General features: G+C 44.4%; 1 protein-coding gene across 2 annotated transcripts in view; it reads left to right on the top strand.

The window, feature by feature from the left end:
* Positions 1-23,288, top strand: part of gpatch1 (G patch domain containing 1) — a 74,555-nt gene extending 51,267 nt beyond the window's left edge. For both annotated transcript variants that reach the window (XM_073070502.1, XM_073070503.1), the window contains exons 18-20: positions 1,788-1,948; positions 2,639-2,757; positions 22,589-23,288. In XM_073070502.1, coding sequence (XP_072926603.1) covers positions 1,788-1,948; positions 2,639-2,757; positions 22,589-22,619 — 311 coding nt within the window. In that variant the 3' untranslated portion in view covers positions 22,620-23,288. The remainder of the gene's footprint in view (positions 1-1,787; positions 1,949-2,638; positions 2,758-22,588) is intronic.
* The last annotated feature ends 308 nt before the right edge of the window (positions 23,289-23,596 follow it).

A 23,596-nucleotide genomic window follows, 5' to 3' on the forward strand; every position in this document is an offset into this window, starting at 1 on the left:
AACGGAGTTGAGGAAAAACTTTTTCACCTAGGGAGTTGTGGATCTATGGAATGCTCTGCCTCAGAAGGCAGTGGAGGCCAATTCTCTGGATGCTTTCAAGAAAGAGTTAGATAGAGCTCTTAAGACAACAGAGTCAAGGGTAATGGGGAGAAGGCAGGAACAGGGTACTGATTGTGGTCTTTTAAGAGACTCTTAAATAGGTACACGTAGCTTAGAAAAATAGAGGGCGGATTGGTTGATATAGCATTTTATTAAGCATTACAAGAACAAAAACAACAAACAGTTGTGTCATTGCAAACTCAGGCTAGAAATAACAGTATTCCAGTGAGAACAATTCACCTATAAAATAGCCAGATTCAAATGACATGACATCTACTACAGAAAAACTGAGAAGCTTCTGGAAAATATAGGATCAGCTATACACAATTACTGGAAAATTTACTGAACAATTACATTTGATTATATAAAAATATAAGCAATCACAGGAAAGTTAAACCTCAAGAATCAACAATTCTACACCCTAATGCAAAGTGGTAAAGAATGCATTTAATATGCTGGCCTTCATTCAGGACCCTGAGTTTCAGAGAAGGACATTATGTTGCAATTATATAAAAGCTGGTGAGACTGCACTTTGAGTACTGTGTCACTCTGCTTTGGTAGCCCTGCTCGTTAAGGAAAGACATTGTTAAGCTACTGAGGCAGCAGAAGAGATTTACAAGGTTGCTGCCTGGACTAAAGGGCCTGAGTAATAGGGCGAGACTGGTCATGCTGGATCTTTATTTGTTGCAGTGCAGGAAAATAAGGGGTGACCACATTGAAGTTCATAAAATCGTGAAGAATGAACAATCATAGTCTTTTCCCCAGGGTTGGGAGTTCTAAACTAGAGGGTGCAGATACAAGAGGGGAAAATTTTAAAAGAGGCTTCTCTACACAGAGTAACGAGCACCTGGAATGAGCTGATAGGCAAAGTAGTTGAGTTGGGCACAACTGTAACATTGAGGTATTTGGATAAGTACACAGAAGGGTGGGGCTTGGAAAGTTATGGGTTAAATTTCAGCACCTCAGGCTAGCAGGGAGGATGCTGGTTGGGCCGAAAGGCCTGCTTCCATGCAGTGTTACTCTGTGACTACATCTGAGTATTCTGTCGCTCTCCTCATTTGAGGGAGAGCGAGAGTTTCGAAAAGGTTTACAGAGTTGATACTCAGAATGGGAAGGTAGTCTTATGAGGAAAGTTGGACAAGGCAAGGCTTGTGTCCATTGGGCTTTAGGAAGGGGACCTGACTGAGGGATCCTCACAGGGTAGATGTTTGGAAGATGTTTCTTTTTGTGAGAGAAAAGTATGAGGGCTATAGAAAGGCTAGATTGCAGAAAACTGCCCCCACCACTGGAGGCAGACAAAACTGGACAATGTAGATTTAGGGCAGGTTTCCTAACCTGGAGTCCATGGACACCTCAATTAATGCTAAGTCTCCATGGCATAAAAAAGGTTGGGAACCCCTGATTTAGGGAGGGGGGAAGAGTCTCGGAGGGGATCTGCAGGAGCCCTTTTCATTCAGTACGTAAAATGTTCTGCATGAGAAACTGGTGAAACCAGAGTCATTGTGGAGATGTTTAAATGAATATGAGAAGGTTATGGATCAAAGGCTGGGAAATGGGTTAGCACAGATGTGTGTGTGCTGGCCCAAATGGCTGAGCTGGAACCGGGCTCCGCATTTCTGCTTGTAGGTCAGTGATTTGTAGAGTTGCTGTTGGTGATCTGTAACTTGCTGTTGGTCATTGTACCTCAGGAACCCCGGTGCCCGGATCTTTAAGAGCAGAAGCACACAGTGGCAGCCCCCCATGCTCGGCGGACAGAGTGCGACAGATGTACAGAAGCAGCACCTCACGCTCTGAGGAGAGAGAGCAAAAGAAGCATAAAGATCGGCAGAAAGCGAAGAAGCAGAAAAAGGTCAGTGCTAGGCTGGGTTGTGCCAGGCCGTGTAGAGTTGGGTTCGACCAGTCAGTTTGAGCTGGGCTGTATAGTGTTGGGTTGGACCGGACTGTGTAGAGTTGGGGTGGGCCAGGCTGTGTAGAGTTCTATGGACCATGTAAGGTTGGACCTGCTTGTGTAGAATGTGAGAGGTTGCCACACTTATTTGAATATCTTAAGGGGTTGCTCCTCAGGTTTTGGTTGCACTTCAGCCCTGCGTTCCTGATATATAGGCACCATTGTGGAGGGTGGATAGCTCGGTGAATCTACTGGTGGGCTTGCTCCTGGGCCTGGCCAAGATGGCCATTCATGGGTCCAGGTGGTGGACAGTTGAGGGCTCTGCCAAGGCTGAATGCCTGCCCCTCTTTGGGTACCTTCATGCCCATGTGAGCATGTGGTCAAAATAAATAGTGAGAGACTTCCAGGAATGGTGGGCAGCCTGGGACTGTTTCATTGACAGTAATAATCATATTTAATTTGAATTTGTTCACTGTCTTATAAATACTTGATGTTTGCATTTTGTGTATTTTTGTGTGTGTGTTTCTGTAGTTTTGCAAAAAAAATCAAGGGACAGTACTGAGGGAGGGTCACGCTGTGGGGGGTGGTGGTGTTGGTGTATAGCTGGTGAAAAGCCTGGTAGGAATGTTTGTTCTGTTTTGCTCTCTGTAGAAAAAGAAACACAAGAAGCACAAAGAGCGACGAAGAGCTAAAGGTCGGAGTCCAAGCAGCAGCAGTGAAGGGGTTGGAGGAGAATCACGGTCCCCCCCTATTGTGGATCTGTTGCAGAGGTGAGCACCTGCAAGTGTAAATCAGTAATCCAGCAACATGGCGTTGAGATTGTAAAGGGAGCTGGAAAGGGCATGTAATAGGGCAATGTCACAATTGTCATGGGGGACTTCAATATGCAAGGAGATTGGAAAAATCAGGTTGATGTCAAATTGCAAGAGAGGGATCTGTTGAATGCCTACAAGATGGCTTCTTAGAGCAGCTTGTGCTTGAGCCTACTCAGAGAAAGGTTGGGTATTGTGTAATAATCCAGATTTTATTAGGGAGCTTAGGGTAAAGAAACCCTGAGAAGACAGTGATCATAATATGATTGAATTCATACTGCAATTTGAAAGGGAGAAGCATAAGTCACATGTATCGGTATCGCAAAGGGAATTACAGAGGCATGAGAGAGGAGCTTGCTCAGGTGATACTGGCAGGGATGACAGCAGAGCAGAGATTGCTGAAGTTTCTAGGAATAGTTCACAAGGTGCTAGTTAGATATGTCCCACAGAAGAAGAAGTAGGCAATTGTGACAGACCGGGGAACTTAAGGTCTGCATAAAAGCCAAGGAAAGGATATATAATGTAGCAAAAGTGAGTGGGCAATTGGATCATTGGGAAGTTTTTAAAATCCAACGAAAGGCTAGTAAGAAAGCCAAATGAAGGGAAAAGATGAAACACGAGGGCAAACTAACCTATAATATATAGCAGGATACTAAAACATTCTTCAGTTTTATAAGGAGTAAAAGGGAGGTGAGAGTTTATATTGGACCACTGGAAAATTATGCTGGTGAGGTAGTAATGAGGACAAAGAATTGGCAGATGAACTTAATGGGTGCTTTGCATCATTTTTCACTGTGGAAGACACTAGCAAGTGTGCTGGATGTCCCTTACAAAGGAAAAAGTGCAAGGCAAACTCAGAGGTCTTCAGGTGGATAAGTCACTTGGACCAGATGAACTACATCCCAGAGTCCTGAAAAAGGTTCCTGAAGAGATAGCAGAGATATTGAGAGTTAGGGGGCAAAAGGTTAAGGGAAACACGAGGGGGTATTTCTTTACTCAGAGAGTGATAGCTGTGTGGAATGAGCTTCCTGTAGAAGTAGTAGAGACCAGTTCAGTTGTGTCATTTAAGGTAAAATTGGATAGGTACATGGACAGGAAAGGAATGGAGGGTTATGGGCTGAGTGCGGGTAGGTGGGACTAGGTGAGATTAAGAGTTCGGCACGGACTAGGAGGGCCGGAATAGCCTGTTTCCGTGCTGTGATTGTTATATGGTTATATGGTTATAAGCTTTCACATGAAAATGGACATCTGGTATTCATAGAAAACTAGACAATTTTGGCACAGAAGAAAGCTGTTTGGCCCATAGATCTGAATAATTGTGCATAGTCGCTGCAATTCTCTTAAATTTTTATTGTTATAAACTTCTCTTGATCCACTAATCAAAAAAACACATTTCCATATTAAATCTAAATCCATTTGTTCTTGATTATCAACTCAAAATAATTGAAGTATGCAGATGAGAACATTATGTGACATGATATCTGTAAATTTAAGAAAAAAATCCAGATTCTCAATTCAAAGGCCAGTAGAAATGTCTCCTAATATTTTTTTCTCTTTGATTCTGACCATATGATTCTCAATAAAGTTCTCAAAGATCCAAACCATCCCAGCTATGCCATCTTTTCACACTACCATTAAGTCAGGAGGATATTGTGAATAGCAAGGGTAGAGCACCGTAGTAGGGGTGTGGGGCAGGTGACAGAGAAGGAGTGCTGGGGCAGGGGGTGAAGCAGGTGGAGACACACTCAGCCCTCAGACACCAAGCTCCAAACAATTGGTTTATTGATCATTACAGAATGTCTCTCTAGTGCTTCCTGCTCCTTCCCTTCTCCCATCCCCTTTTCCCCATCTATAATTCCCCTCGCCACCTTCCCACTCTCAGTCCACAATAGAGACCCATATAGAACCAGGTTTATCATCAGTCACATATGTTATGCAGCAGTACAGTGCAATACAAAAAAAATAGTACAGTATTGTGCAAAATACTTAAGCACCCTAGTTACATTTGCTGCACATGTCAAATCATCTGTTTTTGTGCTGTTAGTTCTATGCAGAGTAGATCAACAATAATTCAGTATCTAGTTGGGAATTTCAACCAATGCAGCAGCTTAAGTACATTGAATTACAAGGTTGTGTGGAAAATCTTCCAATCTGGCACTGTCAAAGTCCTAAGGAGACCAGATCATCAGAATTCTATATAGAAACTAGGTACAAGTCTCTTTTTCATGTGGCATGAAACCTTCACAGAAATCTTACATAGGGACTATAGAAGGCCATTCAACAACTTCTTATATATTTTCTGTGGGGATGGGGAATGTAGCATAGAGGTTAGCATAACGCTTTATAGTGCCAGCTGTAAGATTGAGATTCAGTTCCTACTGCTGAGTTTGTATGTTTGCCCCATGATCACATGAGTTTCCTCTGGGTGTTCTGGTTTCCTTCCTCGTTCCACTTAAGTAAGTACATGTTTGGCACAGCATTGTGGGGTGAAGGGCCTGGATTGTGCTGTAGGTTTTCTAAGTTTCTATACTTGGTTATGATCTTTCAAGAATCACTTGATTTTGGTATAGTTCTGGAAGACTTGAAAACTGCAAATGTCATTCCACTCATTTAGAAGGGAGGAAGGCAAAAGAAAGGAAATTAAAGCCAGTTAGCCTAACCTCAGCGATTGGGAAAGTGTTGGAGTCCATTATTAAGAATGAGGTTTCAGGGTAATAAGTCAAAATCAGCATGGTTTTTGTAAAGGGAAATCTTGCCTGACAAATCTCTATAGAGTTCTTTGAGGAAGTACAAGCAGGGTGGGCAAAGGAGAGGCAGTGGATGTTATTTACTTGGATTTTCATAAGGCGTTTGATAAGGTGCCACACATGAGGCTGCTTAACAAGATAAATATTATGGCATTATAGGAAAGATACTGGCATGGATTCGGTATTGTCATTTAAAGTAAAATTGGATAGGTATATGGACAGGAAAGGAATGGAGGGTTATGGGCTGAGTGTGGGCCACTGGGACTAGGTGAGTGTAAGCATCAACACGGACTAGAAGGGCTGAGATGGCCTGTTTCCATGCTGTAATTGTTATATGGATAGTGAAATGGCTGACATGCAAGAGGCAGTGCATGGGAATAAAAGGAGCCTTTTCTGGTTGACTGGTGGTGTTCCTCAGGGTCATTATTGGGACTGCTACTTTTCACATTGTCAGTGATTTAGATAATGGAATCAAAGTTTGTGGATGATACGAAGATAGGTGGAGGGGCAGGTAGTGCTGAGGAACCAATGTGATTGCAGAAGGACTTAGACAAATTAGAAGAATGGGCAAAAAATTGGCAGATGGAATACAGTGTTGGCAAATGTATAATAATGCATTTTGGTAAAAGGAACAACATTGCAGACTATTATCTAAATGGGGAGAAAATTGAAACATCAGAGGTGCAGAGGGACTTAGGACTTCTCATGCAAGACTCCCAGAAGGTTAATTTACAAGTTGAGTTTGGTAAAGAAGGCAAATGAGCTGTTGGCATTCATTTCAAGGGGAAGATAATGCTGAGGCTTTATAAAACACTAGTCAGGCTGCACTTAGATATTGTCAACAGTTTAGGGCCCCATATTTCAGAAAGGATGTGTTGTCTTTGGGGAGTCCAGAGGAGGTTTATGAGGATTCCAGGAATGGGGGTTAACATGTGAGGATCATTTGTCAGCTTTGGGTCTGTACTCACTGGAATTTAGAAGAATGCAGGGGTCTTATTGAAACCTACCGAATGTTGAAAGGTCTAGACAGGGTGGATGTGGAGAGGATGTTTCCTGTGGTGGGGGTATCTGGAACTAGAGAGCACAGCCTCAGAATTAAGGGGTGACCCTTTAGAACAGAGGTAAGGAGGGATTTTTTTAACCAGAAAATAGTGAATCTGTGGAATGCTCTGCCACAGACTGCGGTGGAGGCCAAGTCCATGGGTATATTTAAAGCAAAAATTGATAGTTTCATGATTGGTCAGGGCATCAAAGGTTATGGCAAGAAAGCAGATGAATGGGGTTGAGTGGGATCAGGGACCAGACTCAATGGGCTGAATGGATTAATTCTAATCCTTTGTCTTATGGTCTTATGTAGAACTATGGATGATTGGAATCCACTGACATGCAAGGCTAATGATCAGCGTGATCCAGTAACGTACAGATCTCCGGATCAGTGTGATCCAGTGACATGCAGATCTCTGGATCAGTGTGATCCAGTGACGTACAGATCTCTGGATCAGTGTGATCCAGTGACGTGCAGATCTCTGGATCAGTGTGATCCAGTGACGTGCAGATCTCTGGATCAGTGTGATCCAGTGACGTACAGATCTCCGGATCAGTGTGATCCAGTGACGTGCAGATCTCTGGATCAGTGTGATCCAGTGACGTACAGATCTCCGGATCAGTGTGATCCAGTGACGTACAGATCTCTGGATCAGTGTGATCCAGTGACGTACAGATCTCTGGATCAGTGTGATCCAGTGACGTGCAGATCTCTGGATCAGTGTGATCCAGTGACGTACAGATCTCCGGATCAGTGTGATCCAGTGACGTACAGATCTCTGGATCAGTGTGATCCAGTGACGTACAGATCTCTGGATCAGTGTGATCCAGTGACGTGCAGATCTCTGGATCAGTGTGATCCAGTGACGTACAGATCTCCGGATCAGTGTGATCCAGTGACGTACAGATCTCCGGATCAGTGTGATCCAGTGACGTACAGAGCTGCAGATCAGTGTGATCCAGTGACGTACAGATCTCCGGATCAGTGTGATCCAGTGACATGCAGATCTCTGGATCAGTGTGATCCAGTGATGTACAGATCTCCGGATCAGTGTGATCCAGTGACATGCAGATCTCTGGATCAGTGTGATCCAGTGGTGTACAGCTCTCTGGATCAGTGTGATCCAGACACATACAGAGCTGTGGATCGGTGTGATCCAGTGACATGCAGAGCTGTGGATCCGTGTGATGCAGTGGCGTACAGAGCTGTGGATCGGTGTGATCCAGTGACGCGCGGAGCTGCGGATCGGTGTGATCCAGTGACGCGCGGAGCTGCGGATCGGTGTGATCCAGTGACGCGCGGAGCTGCGGATCGGTGTGATCCAGTGACGCGCGGAGCTGCGGATCAGTGTGATCCAGTGACAAACCGAGCTGTGGATCAGTGTGATCCAGTGACGTACGGAGCTGTGGATCAGTGTGATCCAGTGATGTACAGATCTCTGGATCAGTGTGATCCAGTGACAAACCGAGCTGTGGATCGGTGTGATCCAGTGATGTACAGAGCTATGGATCAGTGCGATCTGTGTCATATACACCCTATCCTCGTTATATGCGTCTTCAGACTATGCAGATTCACAGTTATGAGAGGAACCTATTTCTACCAACGTCTCCTTATATGCATCCAAAACTCTCAGTTATGCGAGGAGCACCGCTTTCCTGTCAATACAAGTCAGGTACGTGTGCCTCACAATCTCACTCCCACTAGTTTTGCATTGGTTTTGGCAATGTGTGGATGTGCGATCTTGCACTCAAACTTTTGTTGGTTTTACCTACGGTGCAGTGATTTTGTGCTTGAAATATTTAACTGTGCCTCCTAAGCGTCCGATGTCATGTCCTGGGCCATCAGCCGAGCGGCAGAGAACCGCTTTAACACTTGAAAAAAAGTTGGAAATTATAAACAGTGTGGCATCATCTAAAGGTAACACAGCTCTGGGACGCTACTACTGGGAACAGAATCTTGCCTTTAAAGTTCTTTTGTTGCTTGACAATGTGCCAGCCCATCCTAAACATTTGGACAGCATTCCTCCTAACATAACAGTGCATTTCCTGCCGCCTAACACAACATCGCTGATTCAGCCACTTGACCAAGGTGTGATCCACATTCAAGGCATATTTTTTTTATGGCGAACTATCTCTCAGATGCTGCAAGCAACAGACGATTTTGAAAATCCTGGGAGTTTACCAATGGTGAGGGAATGGTGGAAGTCGGAACTCTTGGCACAAATGGCAATGGACATGGACCCAAATTTAGAATGGAGTCAGCATTTCAGTCATTCCCTGCTGTCAACCCTTCTTCCCTACAAGCAAATTTATGCTGAAAAACAAAATGCTGCCAAGCAAACAACCTTCACCACTTTCTTCAAACCGGTGTCATCTCCTGCTGCCAGCCATTCTAAGAGTTCTGTGAGTCTTCCTTCACCCCTTGCTGTGCTTGATATGATCCCGACACCCACTCATCTCCTGGAGTGAAAACACCTGCCACTGTTGGTGAGTACTGTAATCCCTAGTATGTTAAATTTCAACTTATGCTGAATATTACCTTAAATTGATGAAATATAATACAAATGTTGCCTTGTGGTACTGCTTTTGTGTCATTGGTATGAAAATGTGAATAAATTACAGATAAAACATATTCAGGAAGCCCTCTGGAACGCATCCCTATTTTCTCCATTTAAATAATTATTCACATTATGTGATTTCACTTTATGCATCGACTACGAGGAACGTGCCCTCGCATATAACGAGGATAGGGTGTATAGGCCTCCAAATAGTAGCCAAGATGTTGGGTTGAGATTGCAAAGGAGCTGGAAAAGGCATGTAATAAGGGTAATGTCACGATTGTAAAGGGGGACTTCAATATGCAAGGGAATTCGGAAAAACTGGTTTACTTCGATCACAAGAGGGAGTTTGTTAAATGCCTATGGGATGACTTTTTAGAGCAACAAGTGCTTGAGCCTACTCTGGGAAAGGATATCTTAGATTGGGTGGTGTGTAATAACCCAGATCTTATAAGGGAGCTGAAGGTAAAGGAACCTTAAGGAGACGGTGATCATAATATGATTGAATTCGTACTGCAATATAAGAGGGGCAAGTATAAGTTGCATGTATCAGTATCACAATGGAATAAAGGAAATTACAGAGGCATGAGAGAGGAGCTTGCCCAGGTGCACTGGAGGGGATAGTGGCGGGGATGACGCCAGAACAGTGGTGGCTGAAGTTTTTGGGAATAGTTCATAAGGTGCAGGATAGCTATGTCCCACAGAAGAAGTCTCCTAGCCTTCCGGACGTCCACATCTGTGCCAGGTGCACCGAGCTGCAGCTTCTAAGGGACCGTGTTAGGGAACTGGAGCTCCAGCTCGATGACCTTCATCTGGTCAGGGAGAGTGAGGGGTTACAGGCAGGTGGTCACACCGGGGCCACGGGAGGCAGACAGGTGGGTCACAGTAAGGAGAGGGAAGGGGAAGAGTCAAGTATTAGAGAGTGCCCCAGTGGCTGTACCCCTTGACAATAAGTACTCCTGTTTGAGTACTGTTGGGGGGGACACCCTACCTGGGGGAAGCAACAGTGGCCGTGCCTCCGGCACAGAGTCCGGCCCTGTAGCTCAGAAGGGTAGGGAAAGGAAGAGGAAGGCAGTAGTGATAGGGGACTCTCTAGTTAGGGGGTCAGGTAAGCAATTCTGTGGACGCAGTCAGGAGACCGAAATGGTAGTTTATGGTGCCAGGGTCCGGGATATTTCTGATCACGTCCAAGATATCCTGAAGTAAGAGGGTGAGGAGCCAGAGGTCATGGTACATATAGGTACCAATGACATAGGTAGGAAAAGGGAAGAGGTCCTGAAAGGAGAATATGTGGAGTTAGGAAGGCAGTTAAGAAGAAGGACTGCAAAGGTAGTAATCTCAGGATTACTGCCTGTGCCAGGCAACAGTGAGAGTAGGAATGGAATGAGGTGGAGGATAAATGTGTGGCTGAGGGATTAGAGCAGGGGGCAGGGATTCAAGTTTCTGGATCATTGGGACCACTTTTGGGGCAGGTGTGACCTGTACAAAAAGGACGGGTTGCACTTGGATCCAAGGGGGACCAATATCCTGGCGGGGAGATTTGCTAAGGCTACTAGGGAGACTTTAAACTAGAATGGTTGGGGGTGGGAATCAAATTGAAGAGACTAGGAGAGAGGAGGTTAGTTCACAAATAGAGAAAGCTAGTAGACAGTGTGTGAGGGAGGCTATGCAGGTGACAAAGAAGGGGAGCGCTCAGACTGAAGATGTAGGGGAGAAGGAAGAAAAAGATAATAAAGTTGTTTGCACCATTAGGGATAAACAGAGAGAGATGGAGAGTTTCTTAAATGCATCTATTTTAATGCTAGGAGCATTGTAAGAAAAGTGGATGAGCTTAGAGCATGGATTGATACCTGGTAATATGATGTTGTAGCTATTAGTGAAACATGATTGCAGGAGGGGTGTGATTGGCAACTAAATATTCCTGGATTTCTTTGCTTCAGGTGTGATAGAATCGGAGGGACAGGAGGGGGAGGTGTTGCATTGCATGTCAGAGAAAATATTACAGCGGTGCTTTGGCAGGATAGATTAGAGGGCTCATTTAGGGAGACTATTTGGGTGGAATTGAGGAATGGGAAAGGTGTAGTAACACTTATAGGGGTGTATTATAGACCACCTAATGGGGAGCAAGAATTGGAGGAGCAAATTTGTAAGGAGATAGCAGATATTTGTAGTAAGCAGAAGGTTGTGATTGTGGGAGATTTTAATCTTCCATACATAGACTGGGAAGCCCATTCTGTAAAAGGGATGGATGGTTTGGAGTTTGTGAAATGTGTGCAGGATAGTTTTTTGCAGCAATACATAGAGGTACCAACTAGAGAAGGGGCAGTGTTGGATCTCCTGTTAGGAAATGAGATAGGTCAGGTGACAGAGGTATGTGTTGGGGAGCACTTCGGGTCCAGTGATCACAATGCCATTAGTTTCAATAGTTTCAAAAGGGTGTAAAAGAAAAAATAGTTATCCGTGGCTAAGTAAAGAAATAAAGCAAAGTATACGACTAAAAAGAAAGTTATATAAGGTAGCTAAATCTAGTGGGAAGATTGAAGATCGAGAAGCTTTTAAAGATCAGCAGCAAATAACAAAAATATTGATTAAGAAGGGGAAGATAGATTATGAAAGTAAATTGGCGAAAAACATAAAAGCAGATAGTAAGAGTTTTTATAGTTACATAAAAAGAAAAAGGGTGGCTAAAGTAAATGTTGGTCCCCTAGAAGATGAGACCGGGAAATTAATGGTAGGGGACATGGAAATGGCGGAAACGCTGAACAAATATTTTGTATCAGTTTTTACAGTAGAGGACACTCAAAATATCCCAACACTGGATAAACAGGGGGCTCTAGGGGGAGAGAAGCTAACTACGATTCAAATCACCAAGGAAATGGTACTTGATAAATTAATGGGACTGAAGGTGGATAAATCCCCTGGACCGGATGGCTTGCATCCTAGGGTCGTAAGGGAAGTGGCGGTCGGGATTGTGGATGCATTAGTGATAATTTTTCAAAACTCGCTGGACTCAGCAATGGTCCCGGCAGATTGGAAAAATGCTAATGTAACTCCTTTATTTAAAAAGGGCAATAGACAGAAGGCTGGGAATTATAGGCCAGTTAGCCTAACATCTGTGGTTGGCAAAATGTTGGAATCGATAATTAAGGAAACAGTAACAGGGCATTTGGATAAACATAGCTTAATAGGACAAAGTCAGCATGGCTTTACAAAAGGGATGTCATGTTTGACAAATTTGTTGGAGTTCTTTGAGGACATAACATATAGGGTAGATAAAGGGGAACCAGTGGATGTGGTGTATTTGGACTTCCAAAAGGCATTTGACAAGGTGCCACACCAAAGATTATTACTTAAAGTAAAAAATCATGGGATTGGGGATAATATTCTGGCATGGGTGGAGGATTGGCTTTCTAACAGAAAACAGCGAGTTGGGATAAATGGTTTATTCTCAGACTGGCAGTTGGTGACTAGTGGTGTTCCGCAAGGGTCGGTGTTGGGACCCCAACTCTTTACAATCTATATTAATGATTTGGAGAAAGGGACTAAGTGCAACGTATCGAAGTTTGCTGATGACACAAAGATGGGAGGGAGTGTAATGAGTGCGGAGGACATTGAAACCCTGCAGGGGGACATAGATAGGCTGAGTGATTGGGCAGACATTTGGCAGATGAAATATAATACTGACAAGTGTGAGGTCTTGCACTTTGGCAGGAAAAATAATAGAGCAAGTTATTATCTAAATGGAGAGAAACTGGAAAGTGCTTCTGTGCAAAGGGATCTGGGGGTCCTGGTGCAGGAAACACAAAAAGATAGTATGCAAGTGCAGCAGGTGGTCAAGAAGGCCAATGGAATGCTGGCTTTTATTGCTAGGGGGATGGAGTATAAGAACAGGGAGGTCTTACTGCCGTTGTACCGGGTATTGGTGAGACCACACCTGGAGTACTGCGTGCAGTTCTGGTGTCCATATTTAAGAAAGGACATACTGGCTCTCGAGGCAGTGCAGAGAAGGTTCACTAGGTTAATTCCGGGGATGGGTGGGTTGATGTATGATGAGAGGTTGAGTAGATTGGGACTCTGCTCATTGGAGTTCCGAAGAATGAGAGGCGATCTTATTGAAACATATAAGATTGTGAAGGGGCTTGATCGGGTGGATGCGGGGAGAATGTTCCCAATGATGGGTGAAACTAGGACTAGGGGGCATAATCTTAAAATAAGGGGGATGCCGTTCCAGGACTGAGATGCGGAGAAATTTCTTCACTCAGAGGGTAGTGGGGCTGTGGAATTTACTGCCCCAGAGAGCTGTGGAAGCTACTACACTCAATAAATTCAAAACGGAGATAGACATTTTCCTGGATAAAAATGGCATTAGGGGATACGGTGAGCGAGCAGGTAAGTGGACATGAGGCTAGGTTTAGATCAGCCATGTGATCTCCTGGACTAGTTTTCGATAGCCTGGATGGGTCGGAGAGGAATTTTCCAGATTTTTTCTCCTCAATTGGCAACTTGGTTTTTTTCCCCCGGGTGATCACATGGGTTTGGGCGGGATGAATCATAAAGTAAAATGGGCGGCATGGTGCCCTGTTGGTTGGCACTGTTGCCTTGTGGGATTCGGTGAAAACTAGAGTTAAGATTGGATCAGCCATGATCTTGTTGAATGACGGAGCAGGCTTGAGGGGCCGATTGGCCTACTCCTGCTCCTATCTCTTATGTTCTTATAATTATGGAGAAGGATAGGACTGGACCCAGGGTTGAGATTTTTGATTAGAGAAAGGCTAACTTTGGGGAGATGCGAAAGGATTTAGAAGGAGTGGATTGGGACAACTTGTTTTATGGGAAGGATGTAATAGAGAAATAGAGGTCATTTAAAGGTGAAATTTTGAGGGTACAGAATCTTTATGTTCCTGTTAGGTTGAAAGGAAAGGTTAAAAGTTTGAGAGAGCCATGGTTTTCAAGGGATATTGGAAACTTGGTTCGGAAAAAGAGGTCTACAATAAATATAGGCAGCATGGAGTAAATGAGGTGCTCGAGGAATATAAAGAATGTAAAAAGAATCTTAAGAAAGAAATTAGAAAAGCTAAAAGAAGATATGAAGTTGCTTTGGCAAGTAAGGTGATTATAAATCCAATGTGTTTCTACAGTTATATTAATAGCAAAAGGATAATAAAGGATAAAATTTGTCCCTTAGAGAATCAGAGTGGACAGCTGTGTGTGGAGCCTAAAGAGATGGGGGAGATTTTGAACAATTTCTGTTCTTCGATATTCATTAAGGAGAAGGATATTGAATTGTGTAAGGTAAGGGAAACAAGTAGGGTAGTTATGGAAACTATGATGTTTAAAGAAGAGGAAGTACTGGTGCTTTTAAGGAGTATAAAACTGGATATATCTCCGGGTCCTGACAGGATATTCCCTAGGACCTTGAGGGAAGTTAGTGTAGAAATAGCAGGGGCTCTGACAGAAATATTTCAAATGTCATTAGAAACGGGGATGGTGCCGGAGGATTGGCATATTGCTCATGTTGTTCCGTTGTTTAAAAAGGGTTGTAAGAGTAAACCTAGCAATTATCGTCAATTTTAAGTTTGACCTCAGTGGTGGGTAAATTAATGGAAAGTATTCTTAGAGATGGTATATATAACTATCTGGATAGACAGGGTCTGATTAGGAACAGTCAACATGGATTTATGCGTGGAAAGTCATGTTTGACAAACCTTATTGAATTTTTTGAAGAGGTTATTAGGAAAGTTGACAAGGGTAAAGCAGTGGATGTTGTCTATATGGACTTCAGTAAGGCCTTTGACAAGGTTCCACATGGAAGGTTAGTTAGGAAGGTTGAATCGTTAGGTATTAATATTGAAGTAGTAAAATGGATTCAACAGTGGCTGAATGGGATATGCCAGAGAGTAGTGGTGGATAACTGTTTGTCAGGTTGGAGGCTGGTGACTAGTGGTGTTCCTCAGGGATCTGTACTGGGTCCAATGTTGTTTGTCATATACATTAATGATCTGGATGATGGGGTGGTAAATTGGATTAATAAGTATGCAGATGATACTAAGGTAGGTGGTGTTGTGGATAATGAAGTAGGTTTTCAAAGCTTGCAGATAGATTTAGGCCAGTTAGAAGAGTGGGCTGAACGATGGCAGATGGAGTTTAATGCTGATAAGTGTGAGGTGCTACATTTTGGTAGGAATAATCAAAATAGGACATACATGGTAAATGGTAGGGCATTGAGCAATGCAGTAGAACAGAGTGATCTGGGAATAATGGTGCATAGTTCCCTGAAGGTGGAATCTCATGTGGATAGGGTGGTGAAGAAAGCTTTTGGTATGCTGGCCTTTATAAATCAGAGCATTGAGTATAGGAGTTGGGATGTAGTGTTAAAATTGTACAAGGCATTGGTGAGGCCAAAATTGGAGTATTGTGTACAGTTCTGGTTACTGAATTATAGGAAAGATGTCAACAAAATAGAGAGAGTACAGAGGAGATTTCCTAGAATGTTATCTGGGTTTCAGCACCAAAGTTACAGAGAAAGGTTGAACAAGTTAAAGGAAGAAGGAAGAAAGCAGAGGGTAGTTGTGGAAGGAAAGTATTCTGCCTGGAGGTCGGTGACTAGGGGAGTGCCGCAGGGATCTGTCCTGGAACCCCTGCTATTTGTGATTTTTATAAATGACCTGGATGTAGAGGCAGAAGGATGGGTGAGTAAGTTTGCGGATGACATGAAGATTGGAGGAGTTGTGGATGGAGCTGTAGGTGGTTGAAGGTTACGAGAGGATATAGACAGGCTGTAGAGTTGGGCAGAAAAATGGCAGATGGAGTTCAATCCGGACAAGTGTGAGGTGATGCATTTTGGAAGGACAAACCAGAAGATTGAGTATAGGATTAATGGTCAGTTACTTAAGAGTGTAGATGAACAAAGGGACCTTGGGGTTTAAATCCATACATCCCTCAAGGCCGCTGCACAGGTTGATAGGGTGGTTAAGAAGGCCTATGGGATGCTAGGCTTCATTAACAGGGGGATTGAGTTCAAGAGTAGAGAGGTCATGTTGCAACTCTACAGATCTCTGGTGAGACCACACTTGGAGTATTGTGTTGTATCCGCCTCCACCACCATCGCTGTTAGTGCATTCCACGCATCCACCACTCTCTGTGTGAAAAATTTACCTCTGACATCCCTCTTGTACCTACTTCCAAGCACCTTAAAACTATGCCCCCTCATGTTAGCCATTTCAGCCTGGGAAAAAGCGTTGTGAAGAGACAGAGTTCTTCGAGGAAGTAACAAGCAGGGTGGACACAGGAGAGGCAGTGGATGTCATTTACTTGGATTTTCAGAAGGCGTTTGATGAGGTGCCATACAAGGGACTGCTTAACAAGATAAAATCCTATGGTGTTACAGGAAAGATGCTGGACAGAGGAATAGCTGATAGGCAGGAGGCAGCACTGTGCAGAGCTGTGTATCGGTGTAATCCAGTGACGCACAGAACTAATGATCAGCGTAATTCAGTGATCTACAGAGCTGTGGGACCATGTAATCCAGTGACCTACCGAGTTACGGATCAGTGTGATCGCGTGACCTGCTTGAACTGTGCACTAGTATAATCTAGTGACATGCTGAACTATGGATCTGTGTAATCCAGTGATCTGCAGAATTATGGATCCGTGTAATCCAGTGATTTACAGAACTATGAGTCCATGTAATTTAATAATGTTCAGAGCATTGTATTAGTGTAATCCAGTGTCGTGCAGAGCTACAGATCCTGTGGTGTACAGAGATGTGACTGCAGTGGATATTGAGGAATGCTGAGAGCTGTGGACCCAGAGAGATCAGACCTGGGAAATGAATGTACAAGGGTATACGTGCTATTGTAGGGACAGAAATGTGGGCAGAGGGGGTGGGGTGGCCCTGTTGGTGAGGAATGAGATTCAGTCCTTTGCAAGGGGGGGACATAGGGTCAGGAGAAGTAGAGTCTGTGTGGATAGAACTGAGGAACAGTAAGGGCAAAAGGACCCAAATGGGTGTTGTCTACAGGCCACCAAACAGTAGCATAGATATTGGGTGCAAGTTGAATAGGGAGTTAACATTGGCATGTGGCAAAGGTAATGTCGCAGTAGTTATGGGGGATTTCAACATGCAGGTGAACTGGGAGAATCAGGTTGTTGCTGGACCACAGGATAGGGAGTTTGTAGTGTGCCTACGGGATGCATTCTTGGAACAGCTTGTACGAGAGCCGACCAGGGACAAGGCTATTCTGGATTTAGTCTTGTGTAATGAACAGGATTTGAGAAGCGATCTTGAAGTAAAGGAGCCATTAGGAGGTAGTGACCATAATATGATAAGTTTTTATCTGCAATTTGAGAAGGATAAGGGCAGATCGGAGGTGTCAGTGTTGCAGTTGAACAGGGGAGACTATGGAGCCATGAGGGAGGAGCTGGCCAAAGTTAACTGGACGGATATCCTAGCAGAAAAGACAGTGAAACAGCAATGGCAGGTATTCTTGGGAATAGTGCACAAGGTGCAAAATCAGTTCATCCCCCGGAGAAAGAAGGATTCAAAGGGGGGAAAAGGGCCACAGTGGTTGACAAAGGAAGTCAGAGATTGCATAGCATTAAAAAAAAAGGAAGTATAACAGAGCTAAGGTGAGTGGGAGGACAGATGATTGGGAAATTTTTAAGGAACAACAGAACTTAACTAAAAAGGCAATACAGGGAGAAAAAATGAGGTACGAACACAAGCTAGCCAGGAATATAAAGGAGGATAGCAAAAGCTTTTTTAGGTATGTGAAGAGAAAGAAGATAGTTAAGAATGTTGGGCCCTTGAAGAATGAATTGGGTGAAATTGTTATGGGAAACAGAGAAATGGCAGAAGAATTTAATGAGTTCTTTAGATCTGTCTTCACTAGGGAAGACACAAATAATCTCCCAGATGTATGGATGGGCCAAGGACATAGGGTAACAGAGGAAATGAAACAGAATGACATTAGGAAGGAAGCGGTGATGAGTAGACTGACGGGACTGAAGGCTGACAAATCCCCAGGTCCAGATGGTCTGCATCCTATGGTACTAAAGGAGGTGGCCCTGGAAATTGCAGATGCATTGGTACTCATTTTCCAATGTTCCTTAGATTCAGATTCAGTTCCTGAGGATTGGAGAATGGCTAATGTTATCCCACTTTTTAAAGAAAGGAGGGAGGGAGAAAACAGAGAACTATCGTCCTGTCAGCCTAACATCAGTAATGGGGAAAATGCTAGAGTCCATTATTAAGGATGAAATAGTGGCATATCTAGATAGCAGTGATAGGATTGGGCCGAGCCAGCATGGATTTACCAAGGGCAAATCATGCTTGACTAATCTATTGGAGTTTTTCGAGGATGTAACCAGGAAGTTAGACAATGGAGATCCAGAGGATGTAGTGTACCTTGATTTTCAGAAGGCATTTGATAAGGTCCCACATAGGAGATTGGTGGGTAAAATCAGAGCTCATGGCATTGGAGGGAAGATATTGACATGGATAGAAAACTGGTTGGCAGATAGAAAGCAAAGGGTAGCGGTGAATGGGTGTTTCTTGGAATGGCAGGTGGTGACTAGTGGGGTTCCACAGGGCTCGGTATTGGGACCACAGCTGTTTACGATTTACATCAACGATTTAGATGAAGGCATTGAGAATAACATCAGCAAGTTTGCTGATGATACTAAGCTGGGTGGCAGTGTGACATGTGATGAGGATGTTAGGAGAATTCAGGGTGACTTGGATAGGCTGAGTGAGTGGGCAGATACTTGGTAGATGACGTTTAATGTGAATAAGTGTGAGGTTATCCACTTTGGGAGTAAGAACAGGAAGGCAGATTATTATCTGAACGGTGTAAAGTTAGGTAAGGGAGAAATACAAAGAGATCTCGGAGTCCTTGTTCATCAGTCACTGAAGGTGAATGAGCAAGTGCAGCAGGCAGTGAAGAAGGCTAGTAGAATGTTGGCCTTTATTACAAAGGGAATTGAGTACAAGAGCAAGGAAATCCTTTTGCATTTGTTCAGGGCCCTGGTGAGACCACACCTGGAGTATTGTGTACAGTTTTGGTTTCCAGGGTTAAGGAAGGACATCCTGGCTGTAGAGGAAGTGCAGCATAGATTCACGAGGTTAATTCCTGGAATGTCCGGACTGTCTTGCACAGAGAGGTTAGAGAGACTGGGCTTGTACACGCTGGAATTAAGGAGATTGAGAGGGGATCTGATTGCAACATATAAGATTATTAAGGGATTGGACAAGATAGAGGCAGGAAATATGTTCCAGATGCTGGGAGAGTCCAGTACCAGAGGGCATGGTTTGAGAATAAGGGGTAGGTCATTTAGGACAGAGTTAAGGAAAAACTTTTTCTCCCAGAGAGTTGTGGGGGTCTGGAATGCACTGCCTCGGAAGGTAGTGGAGGCCAATTCTCTGGATGCTTTCAAGAAGGAGCTAGATAGGTATTATGACCCCAGCCCCCTCCTTTGTGAGAATCGCAAGAGAGAGAGAGCCTTACGGTTTGGAATGCGGGCTGGCCGCCATTGTCCTGGGAGACACCTTTGTGGAATAAGGAACGGGACTATGTGCAAAACCTCAGGGCAATGTGAGATGGGTGATGGGGGAAAGATTGCCTCACCCCCCCACCCTGATTGACATCTACAACCCTGCCAGTCTAGATAAAAGGTGGGCTGCCGAGGCAGGGCCTCAGACGCACCAGAAGACACGCTAGAAATCCTGCGACAGCGTTTTGATAGCGACAGCCGGTGGTGGGGTTCGTGTGCGTCTTTTCCTTGCCTGGGATTGGCGACCTCACCACGGAAGAACGGCTTAGCTACAGGGGAGGCCACAGATGAGAGTCCATTCCCCAACGAGACTTCCGACGAACCGAACTCCTACAGGTTGGAAAACCTGTCGGGTAACCGTTTCATTCAATCTCTCTCTCTCTTTCTAACAAAAGTGCACCAACGCGACACCACAACAGACGGCAGCTGGTGGAACTGCAGTGGCTGCAAGAGACTTTCAGATATACAGCGAACAATATATACATTACCCCTAGACAACGATAGAGCTTATTTCTGATTGATTATTACTCTACCTGTGCTTTAGATTGAGTTGTGACGACGTATATGATCTGAATGTTTTGTATTAACCATACGTTTGTGCCCCTTTATAAATAAAAACGTTTGAAAATAGTAGCACCAGGCTTCAGCGGACCTATCTATCTTTGCTGGTAAGTCACCCGGTTACTGGGGAACGTAACAGTATCTTATGGATAGGGGAATCAAGGGATATGGGGACAAGGCAGGAACCGGGTATTGATAGTAGATGATCAGCCATGATCTCAGAATGGCGGTGCAGGCTCGAAGGGCTGAATGGTCTACTTCTGCATCTATTGTCTATTAATTCAGTGTTATTCTGCTTTTTGGATCCAGTGTAATCCAGTAACATACAGTGATGTATAGGGATATGATTCCTGTGTTATCCAGTGACATACAGTGATATACAGGGATATGATTCCTGTGTGACCAGTAACACAGTGATGTACAGGGATATGATTCCTGTCTGAGCCAGTAACATACAGGGATATGATTGCTGTGTGACCCAGTGACACACAGAGCTCTGGATCTGGAGTACTGTATATTCAATGATGCATGACATTGCAAGTCCAAGTGTTATACAGTGTAAAAACAGGCCTTTCAGCCCAAATTATCAATACTGACCAAGTTGCAGTACAGAACTTATCCCATTTGTCTGAATGTGGCCCATAAGTAGAGCACAAATATGCAGAGAGTGAAGGAGTATTGACACTGTGAAGGTAGAATGGATTAGTTTTTGCATTTAGTTAGTTCAGTATGACACGATGGGCCGATACCCTCTAATCATTTCCTATCATGACCCTGTCTAAAGGTCTTAAAATGGAGCAGACTCAATGTCTTATGTACCCCAGAGCCATGTACCCCAAATACATGTGGGGATACACAGCTGTGATCCAGTTGCAGGAGGTGGGAAAGGTTGCTGCCCCTGTTTCAGCCTCTGGAATGGCCTTCTCTACTGTAAACGCCAGCCCACCTGTAGTTACCCACTATGTCCTCCTAGTGGTGACTGTCTGTACACCTAGACGAGATGCAGAGCAAGACCAACCACAATCAGGCCCTCAGCCCCTGAGCAACAAGACCAAGCTGCCTGATTGTGAACAACAGGACGGTTATTGGGTCCTACTGATGGGTGTGAACAGGAGAGAATGTCTTATTGTTACCAGGAAAGTGGATGAAGCCAAGGCAGTGGGTATCGTCTATATAGACTTTATCAAGGCCATTGACAAGATCGCACAGTGGAGGCTGGTCAAGAAGGATCAGTCTCCTGGCATTCAAGATGAGATAGTCAATTGGATTGTGAGAGAAGCCAGAGAGTCTAATGCTTCTCTGGAGACCAATGACTAGTGGAGTGGCGCAGGGATCAGTGCTGGGTCTGTTGTTGTTTGTCATCTGTATCGACGATATGGTTAACGGGATCAGCAAATTTGCAGATGACACCAAGATTGGGTGTGTAGGTAGACAGCGAGGAAGACTATTAGCAGTGGGGTCTGGACCAACTAGGAAAATGGGCTGAAGAATGGCAGATAGAATTTAATGTAGAGAAGCGTGAGGTGTTGCACTTCGGTAGGGCCATACAGGGTAGGTATTACACAGTGAGCAGGAGGCACTGAGGAGTGCAGTAAAACAGTGGGATTTGTGAATATACATCCATAATTAATTGAAGTAATGTCACAGGTAAAGAAAGCTGTTGGAACATAGGCCTTGATAAATCAATGTAATGAGTACAGGAGCTGGGATGTTATGTTGCAGTCATACAAGACATTGATGAGGCCTAATTTGGAGTATTGTATGGTCATCAGCCTCCAGGTAAGATGTAAATAAGATTGAAAGAGAACAGAGAAAATTTACAAAGATGTTGCTGGAATTGGAGGAACTAAGTTACGAGGAAACATGGAATAGATTAGGACTTTATTCCCTGGAATGTAGGAGAATAAGGGGAGATTTGATAGAAGTATACAAAATTATAGGATGTATAGATGGAGTAAATGCAAGCAGGCTTTTTCCACAGAGGTTGGGTGAGACTCCAACTAGGAGTCATGAGTTAAGGCTGAAAGGTGAAATGTTTAAGGGGAACATGCTTCTCCCAGAGGGTGGTGAGAGTGTGGAACGAGCTACCAGCACAAGTGGTGGATGTGATTTTGATTTCAATGTTTAAGCCAAGTTTGGATAGGTACATGATGGGAGGGGATATGAAGGGCTGTGGAACAGGTGCATGTCTGTGAGATAAGGCAGATTATTGGTTTGGCATGCACTAGGTGGGCCGAAGGGCCTGTTCTGTGACGGACGTGATTTCCCCACCCCTGGTGTGAAGTCGCTCTCTGTTAGGAAGCTGACACCTGTTTTTCTTCCCCACAGGTTGAAGAAGGTTCCACTGATGCATCATTGAAACAGGGTGTGGAAATGTCAGCCATCAATGACCGGATCCCTCCGCTCTCCTGACCTCTGGGCAGTCTGCGTAGTGACTAGCTGGAGGGGACAGAGGCTGCTAACTGACATTTCCTGCCTTGCACAGACTGATCTCTCTCTCCCTCCTTCTTCCCATGGTGCTGTTGCTTTGACTGACCCCCAGCCAGCAGTACCTTTCCTCTGTGGTGCAGCCGGTAACCTGTTCTCCATCATTTTAAGGTTGGCTCGGGTAACAGCAGATGATGCTGGCAGGATTCAGCTGGTTGGAGAGAAGCAGCATCGATACTGTACCCAGCTTCATCTGGCCTAGATTGTGAATCTCTTGTATAGTGTATCAATGTTTGTATAGGTTCTGACTAGAGACTTCACCAACCGAGGCCAGCAATGGCACAGTTTTATTTAAATTGTTTTATTCAGAGATGCAGCACGGTAACAGGCCCCTCCATCCCATAAGTGCCCGACGTCTATTTATACCCACGTGGCCAAGGAACATACAGCAGGGTCTCATCGTGACTAGCATAAGGGTTTACAGTACCAGTGTTCGGAGTTCAGTTTCTGCCGCATATGTAATTGGCTGGTGCAGCTTCATTGGGCTTGAATGGTTAAATAAAATGCTGTGTTGTTAAATAAAATATATGAAGGTAATGTATTCCCTTCTGTGGGGAGTGTTTTTCTCACAGGGTGAGGGTGGGGCACTGTTTTTTCCTTATGGGGTGCGGGGCATAGTAGAGTATTTTTCCCACAGTGTGTTGGTTGAGGGAGTGTTTTCTTACCATGGGGTATGGTGTGAGGGGGTGTTTTATTCACGAGATGTGGGGTGGGGAATATAGGGTGGGGGAATTTATTTCCTCAAGGAAAGTGGGGTGGGTGAGTGTTTATCCCACCTGGTGTGGGTTGGGTGAGTATTTTTTCCCATGGGATGTGAGGGTGAGGGAGTGTTTTTTCCCATGGGATGGG

The sequence above is a fragment of the Hemitrygon akajei genome, chromosome 17 (genome assembly GCF_048418815.1).
Source record: "Hemitrygon akajei chromosome 17, sHemAka1.3, whole genome shotgun sequence".
Lineage (NCBI taxonomy): Eukaryota > Metazoa > Chordata > Chondrichthyes > Myliobatiformes > Dasyatidae > Hemitrygon > Hemitrygon akajei.